Source organism: Maylandia zebra, linkage group LG18 (assembly GCF_041146795.1).
Source record: "Maylandia zebra isolate NMK-2024a linkage group LG18, Mzebra_GT3a, whole genome shotgun sequence".
Classification (NCBI taxonomy): domain Eukaryota; kingdom Metazoa; phylum Chordata; class Actinopteri; order Cichliformes; family Cichlidae; genus Maylandia; species Maylandia zebra.
Window position 1 is genome coordinate 2,694,556 of NC_135184.1, and position 16,596 is coordinate 2,711,151.

At 44.9% G+C, this 16,596-nt stretch overlaps 1 protein-coding gene across 1 annotated transcript; it reads left to right on the plus strand.

Moving 5' to 3' along the window:
- vcpip1 (valosin containing protein (p97)/p47 complex interacting protein 1) lies at positions 1–14,670 on the plus strand. The gene is made up of 3 exons (XM_004569487.2): positions 1–2,883; positions 6,523–6,609; positions 8,110–14,670. The coding sequence occupies exons 1-3, from the start codon at positions 234–236 to the stop codon at positions 8,898–8,900; spliced, it is 3,528 nt and encodes a 1,175-aa protein (XP_004569544.1). The 5' UTR covers positions 1–233; the 3' UTR covers positions 8,901–14,670.
- The last annotated feature ends 1,926 nt before the right edge of the window (positions 14,671–16,596 follow it).

Sequence of the window (16,596 nt, forward strand, 5' to 3'; positions counted from 1 at the left end):
AACATAGATAAAGAGAAAAAAACTACAAATCCCAGTAACTGACGTCATTACGTATGTACGTCTAGCAACGGCGAACAGCTAAAGGAAAAAACAGCCGCTTCCGTGTTGTTCTTGTGTTATTTTGTAAAATAACTGTCGTTAGCGGAGTCAAAGCTCGCCTGACAGCCTCGCCGGAGTGTGAATATCATGGTTTTGTGAAGCTGACACACAGCGTCAGCCTTTTTTCAGCCAAAATGTCGCTGCTGCAGAGCTCAAAGAAAAAAGACAAGCGTATTTTGTCTGGTACCTGCCCAGACCCGAAATGTCAGGCGAGGCTTTTCTTTCCTGCTTACGGCTCCGTTAGCATCGAGTGTACCGAGTGTGGTCAGCGCCACGAGCAGAAGAACCTGCAGAACGTTGAGGAAGTCACCGACCCCGATGTCGTGCTTCACAATCTGCTCAGAAACGCCCTGCTCGGCGTCACCGGGGCCCCGAAGAAGGGGACCGAGCTGGTGAAAGTGATGGGGCTTTCTAACTACCACTGCAAGCTGTTGTCGCCCGTGCTCACCAGGTATGGCATGGACAAACAAACCGGCAAAGCCAAGCTTCTGAGGGAGATGAACCAAGGGGAGATGTTTGACTGTTCCATCCTGGGAGACAGAGCTTTTCTCATTGAGCCGGACCATGTTTCCACCATAGGCTATGGCAAAGATAGGTCAGGCAGCCTTATATACCTCCACGACACTCTGGAGGAGGTGAAGAAAGCCAACGGCAACAGAGAGTGTCTCATCCCGGTGCATGTGGACGGAGACGGGCACTGCCTGGTCCACGCTGTGTCCAGAGCTCTGGTGGGGAGAGAACTGTTCTGGCATGCCCTCCGTGAAAACCTCAAACAGAACTTCAAGCAGAATCTGGAACGCTACAAGGCACTTTTTCAGGACTTTATAGATGCTGCAGAGTGGGAGGACATCATCAACGAGTGCGACCCTCTTTTCATCCCACCAGAAGGCGTACCCCTTGGACTACGCAACATCCACATATTTGGCTTAGCCAACGTCCTCCACCGACCCATAATTCTCCTGGACTCCCTGAGTGGGATGAGGAGCTCCGGGGATTATTCTGCCACCTTCCTGCCTGGACTGGTGCCGGAGGAGCAGTGCAAGGGGAAAGATGGGAAGCTGAACAAACCCATCTGTATCGCCTGGAGCAGCTCCAGCAGGAACCACTACATCCCTCTGGTGGGAATCAAGAACACGGTGCTGCCAAAGCTGCCACCCCGTCTGCTGCCAAAGGCCTGGGGCGTCCCTCAGGACCTCATCAAGAAGTACATCAAGTTAGAAGCGGATGGGAGCTGCGTGATTGGCGGAGATCGCAGCCTGCAGGATAAATATCTGATGAGGCTAGTTAACGCCATGGAGGAGGTATTTATGGAGAAGCACAGCATCCACCCGTCACTGGTGGCTGACGTTCACCAGTACGTCTACAGGAGGACTGGCGTGATTGGCATCCATCCAGAGGAGGTCACAGAGGCGGCAAAGAAGTCAGTGATGGAAAATCGGCTGCATCGCTGCCTGATCTGTGGCGCCCTTTCTGAGCTCCACATCCCACCGGAGTGGCTGATTCCCGGCGGTAAGCTCTACAACTTAGCCAAATCCACACACGGCCAGCTGCGGCCGGATAAGAACTACAGTTTCCCCCTCAACAACGTGGTCTGCTCTTACGACCCCCAAAGGGATGTTCTCCTCCCAGACTACAAACTGAGCTCCCTCAACACCTGCAACTGGTGTCACGGCACGTCAGTCCGCCATATCCGTGGAAACGGCTCGGTGGTTTATCTGGATGGGGACAGAACCAACACCCGCTCCCAGGGAGGGAAGTGTGGGTGTGGCTTCAAACACTACTGGGAGGGGAAGGAGTATGACAACCTCCCCGAGGCCTTCCCCATCACGTTGGAGTGGGGGGGTCGGGTGGTGCGAGAGACAGTGTACTGGTTCCAGTATGAGACTGACCCTTCATTGAACAGCAACGTGTACGACGTGGCCATGAAGCTCGTCACAAAGCACTTCCCGGGCGAGTTTGGCAGTGAGATCCTGGTGCAGAAAGTGGTCAACACTATCCTCCATCACACGGCCAAGAAGAACCCGGACGAATACAACCCCGTGTCCATCGACGGGGCTCATGTCCAGCGCCTCACTGATGCCTCAGAGTCTCAGCAGCCGGCGGACCCCCAGCCGCCCACAAAGATCATCCTGACGGGACAGAAAGCGAAGACGTTGCACAAGGAGGAGCTAACGATGAGCCGAGCAGAGCGCAGCATCCAGCAGAGCATCAGCGAGCAGGCCTTCGTCACCCAGAAGCGTCGGACTGACAAACTGAAGCAGGAGCAGAAAGGCCAGGGCCGGACTTCTTCACCCGGAGGCTCTCCAGAAACCTCCTCCTCTTCAGCTCCAGCCACACCCACCAAGTCTTCCTCCCCGTCTTCGTCCAGTAAGGAGAAAAAGATTCGTGTGACTACGAGCGACGGCAGACAGGCCATGCTGACTCTGCAGGCCCACACGACCTTCTCTGAGCTGCAGAGGAGCATCAGCAACCAGTTCAGCGTGCCGCCGGCGCAGCAATGCATCCGCTACGGTTTCCCACCTAAGGAGTTGGTCCCACCAAAAGATGGCGAGGAAAACGAGCCAGTGGCGCTGCAGCATGGTGACAGGGTGACTGTGGAGATCCTAAAAGGCCCAGAGGACAAGAGCCCTGCGGCCTCCATTCCCCGAGCCTCCAGCTCGCACTCCGCCCTGCATTCAGTGAAGAGCGAGGACGCCGTGACGCCCGGAAGAATGAGCAGCCGGGAACTCCAGGACAGCATCGACCTTGAGATGTCCTCCCTTTGTCTCCTAGCAACGTTGATGGGTAAGGTTACATGTAGGGTACCAAGTAAGTTAGTGAGTGAAGCAAAGTAATGTATTATCACAGCAACCTGTGCCACAAGACTGAATGTGACAGGAAGTGTAAGTTTAGGATATTTCAGAGCATAAGATCCATCCTGATATAAAGCAGAGCAAAAGATCTTTGGTCGCACAGCTTACCTGTACCGTACGGCCTTCTGAAGCGAAACTGGCTGCACATAAAAACAAGCTGTGTCACTTTGAGATGTCACTAGAGGAAAGTTATTGTGCTGGAGCTGCAGCTTCTTTTCACTTTAAAGATGCTGTGAATCCTGAATTCTTTGCTGACGTGTGGATTCGAATATCACAGCCGAGACACTGATTACGTTCTTTGAAATCAGTGATCATCTCCATTTTCAGCAGATAGTGGGCCTGTCTTGAAATCGTCTGCCTTATTAAATGAAATCCATGCTGGATTCAATTTTGCAAAGGGCCAGATTTGATCCTCAGGCTTTGATTTTGTCACATTTGATCTAAGATATAAAAGCTTGTTGGTCTGATTGAAGGCTGCCAGGAGAAAACTATTTTTCTCCTGTGTTGTTCTGCACTTCAGGAGCTAAAACCCGCTCGTCAGGTTTAACAGAGCCAAGTGGCTGCTGCTACTTTCTTATTTTAATAATTCACTTCTTAGTTTGATTTTAGAAACATTCCTTTCTACAATAAAGCTAAAGGAAAACAGTCCTCTTTTTCCTATGCTTGCATAAGGAAACGTGTATTTCAGTTATAATAACTTGAATCAGTCATTCAGTCCGGCTCTTGGCTGTTGCTTGTTACTGTACAGAGTTAATCTGTGACTTAGCAGTGAGTTATTTACAGGTAAATATACAAAGAAGCACAAAGGTTCAATTAGACTTAATAAAAGCAGGATAAAATATGATAAAATGTGTCCTGGCTTCTGGGGGTGAACATGCAATTATCCATGACTGTAGTTGAGGCAAAGAATGTGTCGACTGACTTTAAGTCTTTTTGGCCATTTTATTAGCAAAGATGTCTTCAACCTTGAGTAAAACTAAACCCGACGTATGTTTTAATATCTTCTGTCGCAGTGATTTTCCTTTGGTTGAAAGCCAGCTTCGATTGGCGTCAAATGTGTTTTTAGTACATGCAGAGAAAACCCTGGTATGGAAAAAATAACATTTCCTCAAACATGACAGTGCTGGTGCTTCAGTTTGCTTTAAAGTTCAACTTTTGATCATTAATCATTCAAAGATAACGATTGAACTCGTTCTGCTGTCTGCCCTTTCATTAATTTGACCTCTTGTTTATATTTTCATTATAATTAGCATCTCTATAGTCAATGTTTGTTCACAGGTTGAGCTCCTGACGATACAAACCTACTGTGCTGGGGCTGACGGTGTGTTTATAGAGAGTGCTGTCAGGTTAATATCATACAGCACTTTATTTTATTGATTAATAATCAGTCAGAATGATAACGATTTGTACAGTAAACATCTCCTGTTCCAGTTTCTCCAGCATGGGGATGTCTTTGTTTTCTGTGTTCACTCATATTATTGAATGTGGTGATGATGATGATGGATCATCGTCGTGTTTAATTTATTGTCTTCTTGCAATGATGCTGCTGCTTGCTTAAGACTGCAGAGTAAGCTGAAGTGTGTTTGTGTGTGTCTGTGTGTGAATAAAGAGAACAGCTCCAGGTGTGCAGCGCACATGCCTGCTGGTTTCTGATTGGCTGGTGCAGGCAGGTGATCAAAAAACTGCCGTTTGCTCTCAGCAGCTGATTGAGCTCCCAGGTTTCTGATCAGCTGCCATGAGCAAACAAGAGACTTGTTTTGTGTGTGAGTGTGAGAATCTGCTGACTCGAGCAACTCGCTCCCTCCCCGTCTCACCTGCCAATCAGGTCAAAGGTCACAACTGCGTTAGGATAAACAGATCGGGCCGTGTGACACACACAGAGCGTCTGTCGATATTCAGGAAGGTTTCGGCTGCGCTCCGAGCGCTCCGCAGGCCTGACGCTGCACTTCCTGTCAGCTCCGAGCTCGTGTTCAATAATCCCCCCGCCCGGCCCCGGCCAGGATGAAACAAAGCATCCGCTCACCAGACAGTGCCTCCAACCCAGAGCTCAGAGTTCACACAGCTGAATGGAGCAGACCTGTAGCTGAATATGTGCGACGTGCATTACATATAAACACACAAACAAAAGGAAATGCACCGTCACGCACTTTCAAATGGACTCAGTGCATCAGTGCAGTGTTGAAGTCCCTGTTTTACTGACAGGATATTTGAAGCTAAATAAACACCTGAATATGGTTTTATCGCCTTTATTTATTGACAGTGGTTTTGTACACCAAATAAAATTTAACCTTAAACCAGATTTTATTTCATTTTAAGCTTAAGTTGTTGTTTTTGCTCATTTCACTTTCAATTTTCATTGTCTGGAAATGATGAGTTTCAGTTTAGTTTTCATGAGTTTTGGTGGTAGTTTTAGTTTTGTTCTTATATATTTGGAGGTTTTGTCAGGTGCAAAATTTTAAAGGTTAACACACTTCATACACATTCAAGTCCCAGACTCATTAAACAGATGCACCAGATGTTCCTCAGGCTGGTTGTGTTGAAAAATAAAGTGAAAAAATATTGTTTACAGTAGCTTTATTGCAAAGTCTAGTTTTTATTTTTACTGTAGCCAATTTATTCTTGGTTCACTATAATAACTTTGCCTGAAACTGAATCATTAATGAACCATTTTAGGTTTTCTCAGCAGAAAAACCCACATCGACACATTCCACTTTAAGTTTTAGATTTGGGAATTAATGGAGACAATGATCAGTGACAGACTGGACATTTATTTATTGGCTTAGATGACTGTTATTGCAATAAAAAAGGGTTTATGTCTCAGATGAGATGGATCATTTTCATCACAGCAGGAGAGTTCAAGTGGATTGATATTTTCTGTCGAGGTTGTTGAGACTAAATATGAAGCAGCTGAAGGACAATGGCATTTATTAGAGGACCTCTAAAACAAGAGACGGTAAATGTAGATGAAATGTAGAATATAAAAATGTGAATGTTCCTACAGAGTAGCAGCAGCATGAGCAGCAGTGCGAGGTTAAAACGAGGGGGAATCGCTAGCCTGGCTTTACCATCAGCATCAAAGCTGTAGATGTTGTATGTGGTGTGAGCTTCACTGAGTGTGAAAGCAAACATACTGGAACCACAGAGGTTTCTATAAATGACTGACGATAGCTGCTGCTTGCAGCTTCATATTCATCATGTAGAAATAAATGTGATGTCACACCTTTATCAAGAAACATTTCTTAGGTTTGTCCACCACTGCTTTCAGTTTTAAATATATTTTTACATATCAGCGGCTTCACTGTACGCCAAACAATGGCGAGGTCAGAGTATCAACTGTATTTCCACTCTTGTGTCTTACATTCAGATGTTTCGGTCTCTGTTTATTTTTGTGCTGCTCTGACCGCTCACGTTCCTGCCAAAGCTGTGCACTCTGACACCGAGGACTTCTGTGGTCCTACATTGTGCTGTCCTGTGTAGCGTCCTGCTCACACAGACACATTTTAACCTTGTGTTGTGTTTAGGACCTCGTCTCATTCGTTGGATCCTTTTAAAATGTTTGTCTTTGTTTCAGGTGAGGATGTTTGGTCGTACGCAAAGAAGCTGCCACACTTATTCCAGCAGGGCGGCGTCTTCTACAACATCGTTAAGAAAGACATGGGTAAGCAGGCTCTGTGTAACAGAGCAGGTACATTTATACATGTGCGTTTGTGTGTCTGCATCACTGTGAACCGGAGCTTATCATACGTGAGCTACTTTTTTTAAAGGCTTCTTTGCTAACTAATTATTAGACAGATTTTAAACATGTGCAGAAATGTAGCAGAAACACACGCGACTGATCAGGTGACGCCTGAGAGCAGAAAAGTTCAGTGAATAAAATTCACGAGGCTGCAGGAAATGAAATGTTTCTTCCCAGACCTGATGATCAATGCCCAGTGGTCCACATTTGTGCCATATTCCGGGTTCCCAGCACACACCTTACAGGAACTCCTTCCCAGAGAAGAAAACGGGGTCTGTTGTAAACATGTGGAGAGGATTTCGATTAGATGATAGTGCCCAGATTTCTGGTAAATAAAGGAACGTGGAGTGGCTCACTGATGTGTGCTGAGCTCTGGTCCTCTGCAGCACAGAGGAATATATGTCAGAGTTTACAGTCAGATGAAGTTTGATTGAAATATATCGATTCTTGTCACATGCACGTGACTCCTCAGACATGTCTGAAAGCAGATTGGTGTGATTAAAGGATCAGTTTGTTTTTATCTGTCATATTCTTTATTGTAAGTTATTGCAAACCAAAAACTAATAACACAGGATCCTTTATGGCGACTTCTTATTTCCTGTTATCAGATTGTCAGACTGTTGCTGTGTTTCTATCTGATGCTCTGGAGCTAACCGCAGCATAAATGAAAGCAAACCCTTGAACCTTTGTCAATATATTTGGTACATCCCACCCGAGGGAGGGAGAACAGCTGTGTTATTAAAGTTGACCTATTGTGCTTTTGTTTACCTGTCATAGATATATTGTTACAATGGTGGATGGTCAAGTCAGCCGCGAACTCACTTTCTCCAAACACTGTTTTTCTACTCTTGGATCTGTGTGACGGCACTAAGAGGGGATATCGCTAATATGGTCATTTGAATCTTTGCAGGTGTTTCAGAGCGCGTAACTAAAAGCATGAGCTTAGTTTGATAATAAGAGAGCTTAAAGAAAAACAAAATTACAAGTTAAATCTAAAACAATAAAGTTTGACAGCCCTCACATGCTCTGCTCCCACTGCACTGCACAGTTTCACAACGTTACAGCTGCTGAAATGTTTGTGAGCTTATACACAGGCATCAATGCAATAACACGAATATGTTTCCTGCTTCAACTTGATTGGCTCTTTGGGGGAAGGCGGAGGACACTGGCCATCTGTAGTATCTGAGAAGTCTCCCATAAATTGCAGTTCAGATTTTTTTTCTATATAAATTGTGTCTGAATGTGAGAATAAAAGTTTCTTGCCTACTGATTTAAACCTTTTCTTGTGAGGGGCAGCCAATCAGAGTTGGCAGAGCTGAAGGCTTGTTTCAGACCAAGGCCCAGGATGAGATTAATAAGGATTATTTTAGACTGTGAATCGTGTCAAGCTGGGAATGACCTCTCTCTCTCTCTCTCGTTCAGGCCTGATGGACGGGAAGCACTGCACGCTGCCTCACCTCACAGGGAAAACCTTTGTTTATAATGCAGCAGAGGAGCGTTTGGAGCTCTGCGTGGACGCTGCCGGTCACTTCCCTGTTGGGCCTGATGTCGAGGAACTGGTGAAGGAGGCCCTGGTGCAGCTACGCTCTGAGGCATCCGGTAGGGGCAGTAGAGAGGGTAGTCCCTCTCATGGCGTGCTGCGGCTGGGCAGCGGTGGCGTTGTTCGTAAAAAGGAGCAGCTGCAGAGTGTCACAGCCTTTCAGGGAAAAGGCCACTCTCTGGGCAGCGCCGGAGGCTCCTCACCACCAGAACACCGCCCTATCACACGACAGCACAGCAGTGGCGTGGACCTGAGTGCCAGCGTGTCCCGAGGACCCCCGGACCTGTCGGACATCCCCGAGGACACCACCAGGGAGCTGGTCCGCATGGCTCCGGGCTTCGTCACCATGAAGGACGGCCGTGGACTCGACCCCAGCCTGATGGAGCAGCAGCGAAGGAAGCTGCAGGAAATGGTGTCCTCCATCCAGGCCTCCATGGAGCGGCACCTGAAAGAGCAGCAGAGCACCGCCTCCGGGGGTAGGGCTGCCCAGGAGCCGACGGCCGGAAGCCAGGCGGGTGAGGACCAGTCGGTGTCCACGGCCGACCACAAACCGCCAGCTGCAGTGTCGACAACGGCAGCCATCAAACCTGAGCAGAAGGTGGAGGAACCGGAGGAGATGGACAGCCAGGACGCCGGGCAGAGTAACGCCACCGAACCCATGGATCACTCCTGATCACGCCTGAGCCCCAGCACCGCCCCATCCCCGCACCCGCCTGACCGGCATCTGTGGGTCATAACACCTCAGGTCGGATCCTCAAGCTTTGGTCTTCATCGTGTTGCGTTGTCTTTACTGCATGACTAAGAGCGGGCCGACTGTCCTCGCCGCTGCGAACTCCAGGTGGGACAGCCGTCGATGAAGCGATATATTGTGACGCACTGTCTGCGATATGTCATCGATTCACCCGTTTCACAGATCTGTTGCAGAAGCCGTTGCCATGTGTGTTTACACTGTATCCACTGTAGCTCGCCTGTCAGCACCGCTCTATGAAAATTTAACACGGTAATGAATAAATACAACGATGTGATCCCCACGTTGATTCAAAATAAGTTTTTCTCTTAAGTTGATGATGTATCGTGAACAACTGTCTCACAGTATATCGCAGAGTCGTCCATAAGGTGACGGGATTCTGTCGTTAGGCCTGCGGTTCCCACCTGCAGACGTCTAATCCTCTCGCTGTGAACACTTACGGATCTCCGAGGAGGAAAATCCGGTGAGACGCATTCCTGTAGATAGAAGAAGTCTTAATCTGCCACCAGGAAGGAGAGTAGCTGGCCGCCGCCAGCGTCGCGTCCTGCAAACATGCTTCCGTCAAAGTGCACGCTCTGAAAAGTGCACCGGCCTCCGTACGCATCAACGCCTTCAGAATCTGCTTTCCACCCTCCGTTTGTCTGAGCTCTGCAGGGAGAACTCTGATCTGTGTTTGCTTGATTGTCTGAATCCTCCTTGATGACTTTATATTTTTACTTTACCTTTTTGCCCCTCTAACCATCACCAGTTTAATGGTTTATATTCTAGAAAAATCAGAATGAAGCCCCTCACAACCTCCAGGCAGAGAACTAACTGCAGTTTCTATTTGTTGTATCTAAAATTTAACCGCACGCTCTCATCTCCACGTGTGACATATTGCAGTTTTGTGTGATGCCACCTGCGCCTCAACATCAGTAATAAGGCGTCTGTCGATATCTGTGCCTGTAGCAGTATTGAACATGTGCTGTGCGAGACCTCCAAAGTCCACATGAGCTGGTTTGTTAGTACAAGTTGTTTGGTGGTCCGCGTCCCATTTGGACCGTTGTGTTTTGCACTTTTAATTTTTTCTTCTGTTTTGTTTGTTGTTTACTTGACATTTGATTTGCTTTTTAGGTTGATTGTATGGAAAAGACGGCCTTGTTGTATTTGTGCTCTTTTTATGGCTTTTTGAGCATCAGATGAGTGTAACCATATTTAAATGAGAAGTTTTATTGCTCAGTTACCACCTAACAGTAGCTGGTTTGAGCAGAAAGCTGCATCCATAAGCTGCACACAGGCACAGATGTCTGGTGATTAATGCTAATCAACAGACGAATAAAATACTGGAACGGTCTCTTAGCTGATGGGTCGCTCGTCACAATTTTAAACGTCATTAAAAAATTCTCCAGAATGCTCCAACAGCACAAACACAGTCGAGAGGTCCAGTTCAGTGACTCTGATTAGCTGAAGCCTAACAGCTACACCTGCCTGTGTCACCACCCACCTGTCAGGGCCACGCCCCCATTAATGCAAACTTTAAGCCTTATCAGTGTCCAAATGAATAAGTTAAATACGATTAACATTGTTTACAGTTCATCAAATTTTTAATATTTTTACTTGCGGGTCTGCAAAGGCTAAGCTCGAGTGGCCATTAGCTTCATTAATGGATGTTTCTGGTTGGTCGGGCTTCTTAAAAGATCTTAGTTTGGGTTCCTGTGTACCCCACTTCACTGCCAGTGTGTAAATGTGGGTTTGACAAAAAGTGTTACGTGTTAAAAACAAGAACTAATTTATTTCTCACATATTTGTTCCAGCTGTATTTTTATTCACCTTATGTATCCCAGGTTAAATATTTTAAATTTTTAACACCTAAATTTAAGTTTCATCTGATCTCCAAACACTGCAGATTCATGAGAATCTGTGTAAATGTAGCAATAAAATGCCAAAGATGTGTTAGAGATGCACATGTAGTCAACAAGAGTCACTTATGATTTTTTTACTATAAAATTCCCAAGACGACCTCGACACGACGTGTTTGAACATAAATGTTACGATCCACTCTGCTCTGGACTATTTTGTGTTTGTTATTAAAACTCTTGAAATCAGTACCTGAAAAGACTTTTGTGTGAGGTTTAGAGGGACATAAACATGAAGCAAATATCTGGTGCTTTAGAAGCTAAAGATGAAATGCCTTGAGATGTGAGCATGAATATGAACTTGAGTGCAGTGCAACGAAGAGAAATTGTATTTATTGCCTGCAGGTGGCGCCGTGTTGAATGTGCAGCAGTAATGAACTTCCTGGAGGTCGAAGCTTCTCCTCGGTTTACCTGAAAACACTGTAAAATAACTCTGCACTGGACTGTTATCTTATGCTCAACAACTACCTTTCCCATGAGTCTTAGCCACAGGAGCACAGTTAAAGTATTATGGGAGTCAGCGAAATCAAAAAGCGTTTAGCTTGTAGAATTTATAGAAAATCCAAAATGAGCTGCGGAGGTTTGTGCAGGTTAAAGCGAACGGCTCCTCCTTATGGAGATACTCTGAAAATACTTTGTGAACAAGTTGATCTTCACATCCCAAAAGTTAAACATGTGCTCATCAGCTGATCAGGTTACTTCATAAAAGGCCCAAATGTCAAAGTAAGAAACCTAAAGCTCCATTCAGGTGGGATTCATGTCTCAGTGGTGCTTTGGTGTGGCCTCGGGAGGCTTTCTTCTTCTTCTTTGCTCTGAAGATGAACCTTCTGCTCCTTCCTAACATTTAAGGTTTGGTTCTCGCTTCATTTTTTCTCTTTTCAAAAGCAGAACACAGCCAAAGAAAAACCAGGTTCAAGTTTTCACTGGAGTTTAAATTCTCGTGATTGATCTAAGTTTTGGTTGGAGGAAGTCCTCGCTGGGCCTCTGTGCTTCTGTCCTATGCAAACATCTTAACTGAACTTCCAGGTCTAAACACCACCTACACATTTCAGCTGAACCTCCCAGACTCACCACCAGGTGGCCCTGCTGTCAGTGAAGGCGTCTCATAGAGATGCACTGATTGTGGAAATCAAGTAAACTATTGTTTTTAAAACAACAGCTTTTGGGAATCATATATTACAGTTTTTCACTCTCTGAATGAGAAAGAATTCACTTGTACAAATTGAGGATCGACGGGACACAAAGTGACCGTCGATCATCAGCTCTCGTCTGTAAAAACCAAACCACAAACAGGAACTGAGAGATTTAATTAAATCTTCCCTCAGTGTGGCGACACCAGATTAGAGAACAAGAGTTTATTATTTTTATTTCCCCGAGGCTTTAACCGCTCCTTTATTCCTGTAACGCTGCAGGAAGAAAAAGCATCTTTAGATGTGTCAAATCAGCTTTTGTGGATTGTGTTTCCACGTCTGGAACATCAGGCAGGTTAGAGTCGCAGCATGTGACTCTTCTCATTGTTCATGTGTCTTTCACACTGTTGTCCACATGTCTGCTCGTTCTATATGAATCATAAAGAAGCTGCTGTTTTTGTCAGAATTACCTGAAAGTAAATGTGTGTTTGAAGACAAATCCGCAGAGACGTTCAGCCCATCACTAGATGTCCAAAAGTATCATCCTCGCTGACCTGTTCCTTCTTTTCTGGCCACGTCTATTCTATTAAAGCATAATCTCATTGAGCCTATTTTCATCCTCCACGCTCCACCTGCAGTGACGCCATTAATGAGGCCCAGCGCTCGTCACAGTTTGAAAACCACTGAATGAAAGCATTATCACATAAAGCTCTTTATGCAGCTGCTGAATAAGCTCACAGAAGCAGGGTCCCAGGTTTCTGATGAAGATGATTTTGGACATTTTTAAATGTTTTCATTGTTCACACAGAGTGTTTGGTTTCACTGAAGATGGACGTCTTAGTTGTGAATTACAAGCAGCTATTGTCACCTATACATGCAGATCTTAGTTTTAGTTCACGAGGAGCTCGTTCAGAGCTGCTCACCACACACTGCAGAAAGGGTTTCACAACTCTAAGTTGGCCTCCAGGCTTGTGGTTTCTACGTTCAGTCAGTGTCTGCTCTTCCTGCTGCAGAGGAAACTTTTCCCTCTTTCAGCATGAAACAGTGAAACAGATCCAGATGTTAGAGCTCACTCTTCAGCATCTGGCAGGCAGACTGAAGCCAGAGGAGCACGTTAATGCAAATGCTGCCACTGTCACATATGGACAGGCTCTATAAGGGAGGCTTCACGTGTATGTGTTTCTTCAGTGCTTGATGTTCAGAGGTGGGTTTTGCTTTGTTGTTGTTGTTTTTTGCTGGCGTCGTTATAGTAACAAACCTAGTCATGCAGCTAGCTAACAGAGCTAACTAACAAGGTTAGCTGTGGCAAAGTTTGTGCAGCTCGGCACCAAAACAAGAAGTTCAAGATCATTTCTGGGCCACACACTCGAGGTGTTTTCATAACCTTTGTACAGCTTTGAGCTTCATCAGAGGTTCAGTCTTTTCTTGGGTAGTAGTACTGAATTATTTGTAAAAACATGTGATTGGCTGAAGATTTGTTTAAAAATTAGGACTTTTATTCAGAGGCGCTGCTGCCTGAAATCCTCTCTGATGGCACCGTTTTCAGCAGGTTCGTCTTCACTGTTTGACGGGACGTCCACGTTCAGTGTGAACTCTAAACTGTTGCATCAGCAGCAGTTTAGAGTTTCCTGTGTTTTCTAACAGGAGATGTACACTGATGTGTACAGTGTTTTGGTGTGTGTGTTTGTGTACTTTTATTTTGCATGTTGATTTTTCAGGGACTTCTTGAGAAAAACAGCAGTTTCTTTTCATGATTCATCAAACCAGAGGTCTCAAACATCCATCTGATTTTTACAGGAACAAACTGGGTCATTTCTGCTCACAGTCCTCTGATTCGATGCTTTTGTAGAAATGTAGAAATGTGCAGATGTTTTTCATTGTGCTCTGGAGCAGCTGGTTAGTTTAGCATTAACAAAGGAAATGACTCTGAACTCTAAATCTCACTGACGCTGTATCGCGTTTGTTAAATCCGTGTGAAATGTAAAACAGGACACCTGCGAGTGGCACCGATCTCTGCTCCATCACAAACATGGAAGGCAGTTTCCGCCAACACAGATGTTTCTCCACCTCTGCATGTTACTTCTGTAATGAATCATCAGGCCTTAAACTGTGCATAAAATGTTTTACACTTAGGTTCTGCTTCAACTCTTTTATCTCGACTGTGTTTAATTTGAACTGGAGTCTTTGTATTTTCACTTTTTTGGCCTTTTTGTTTTCTGGTTTAGCAAAAAAAAGTCTGTTTCAGAATCACGGTCCTTCTGTTTTTGCCGTTCAGATGAATCTTTAGCACTTTGAGGAAAACAGGGAATGTTAGCATAGCATGCCCATAGCCGAATCATCATCATCATCATCAGTCAGAGAGGAAGCAGGTCGGCAGCACGAATCAGGAGGAGAGTTTGCTCAGATCAGACGACACTGCTGTAACAGACTTGAAGTTTTTCTTTGTGACTGCTGTACTAATGACATGAATTGTAATCCACCTGTATAATAGTATATATTGTAGTATATTTGGATCTGTACAGAAACACAGATGTTCAGTTCCTGCAGTAATGATTTCTTTTGTTAACTTCTCTCTGGTTTGCTAATAAAATATTGATGATACACGGCTTCGACATCGCTGTTTGCATGTGTGATAAATTTCCAACCCCGACAATAAAATCACTTCCTTCACATGTTTCCGTATTTTGTCGTCACTCACACACTTTTCTGTTTGTCTGTTTAAAAAAAGGTGTTTGTTTATGGTGCAGAAATCATTTTTCTCTGTTGTCCAGTCAACATAAGTTTGTAGAGAAAAGCAAGAGTAGAGCTGGCAAGAGCCTCAAAGATGTTAAAGATCGTGTTATCTCTTTTATGTCTTTTTGAATTAAACGTTGGTGATTTTGATGAGAACACCTTTAACATTTCTTTCAGTCACTCAAAGACTGCTCACTGTCTGGGGTGTCAGACACATGGCCAGATTCAGCCAATGAAACGGTCCAATCACACCTCTGGATAAATTTGGAAAGTGTTGAAAAATCACACTGACATCATTGATATCTCCAGTCCAATGCTGAGGAGAGACTAACAGGAGGGAACAAGTATTTCTAGATCTGAATAAATTAAAGTTGTTTAGTTCCAAAAGCTCCACATTTGAAGGCTTTTATAGAACATCTGAAACCTATAATGTGCTTGTAATAATGCAACTGTACATGGTGGAAATGAAAGAGGGATAAGGAAGGCGCCCTCCTCAGTGCATCAGTGTACATGCAGTGAAAGCTGTTGATTTAATTATAGAGGGGAAAATACATTTTTAGTTCAGAAACATAAACTCCCGTCATGTAGTTCTCAGTGGTTTGGTCCACAGGACAAACACAACTTCACAAACGTCTTGATGGATGATCAATCATCCAGGTAAGTAAATCTCCAAAAGCTGATTCTGCTCATCTGGACGTAGCGTTTGCAGCGGGAGAAAAGGAGGCCGTTTATGTGAAAAGGAAAGACCATCTCTGAATCGAGGAGGGGGCCTAAGGGAACATCTTTCACCATCATACAATCCTGTGATTGCAGCCATTCCCCAGCTCTCTGTGAATGGTACTCATGACCATTGATCAACAACCACTGATCAATGGTCATGAGAATTTGCATAATCATGATGAACTGACCTCCCAGCCCATTGTTCCCTCAGTGGACTGATTTCAGTCATTGTGCAAATGTCTGTTTATAAGATTGGGGAAACCTGCAGTCAGAGACTGAAGACGGCACTTGGATGAGCGACGAAACGTTTCTCCCACTGAAAACGTCCAGATGAACAGAATCAACTTTTGGAGACTTCACAAACCATCCACAGGATGCGTGACTGCTGCTTTCTTCTACTTTTAAGCGTCAGTGCCTCCACCACATACTGTAGGCCTGTGCTTATTAAAGTCACTATAGAGGAAACATTTTCAAGCACTTTTTTTGTTGTTTTATTTTATTTTTTAGAAAGTTTCCTGATTTCACAAGACAGAAGTGATCCGTTCGCTTGATTTAAAAAAGAATCGTGTCCCTTTTTTCCAAATTAATAACATATCTTAAAATCCCAAAGAGCATCTGGGGATTTTAGTAAGCAATAATGAGCCCTCACTAAGGTGAATACCACTTTATTTTGATTTAGGACTGAAATATTGGCAGATGTTGGTGTCCTTGTCTCTTGAGTGATTGGTTCATATCCTGATCCTTGAGAAACCTTGTGTTATTTTAAAGATCCGAGGAGCAGAGGCATTGAAGGTGGATGGGTTTAAATACCTGTGGTCAGAAATGAGTATATGAGAGGGGGAGCTCAGGTGGAGCAGTTTGAAGATGAAGTTAGAGGCAAGGCTGAGCTGGTTTGGAAGGACCAAAGGATCCCGGAGATGGAGCTGACAGGCAGGAGGAAAGGAGGAGCTCAGAGGAGGATGCCAAGGATAGGGCGAGAAAGAGCGAGGATTTACTGCTGTGTAATCCCGATGAGGAAGCAGCCAGAAGAAGACAAAAGCTCTTTCATAAAAACTCTGTTATAAATGTTTATAAATTTAATTTGTATTTCTTGGCCAGTGGATGCATTAAGCTTCCGTAGAGCGCGTTTTATTTTTAGAGGAA

Coding starts and splice junctions, on each gene's coding strand:
- vcpip1 (XM_004569487.2), top strand. CDS start 234: ATGTCGCTGCTGCAGAGCTCAAAGAAAAAAGACAAGCGTATTTTGTCT. Junction 2,884..6,522: donor TCTCCTAGCAACGTTGATGG/GTAAGGTTACAT, acceptor TCTTTGTTTCAG/GTGAGGATGTTTGGTCGTAC. Junction 6,610..8,109: donor CATCGTTAAGAAAGACATGG/GTAAGCAGGCTC, acceptor TCTCTCGTTCAG/GCCTGATGGACGGGAAGCAC.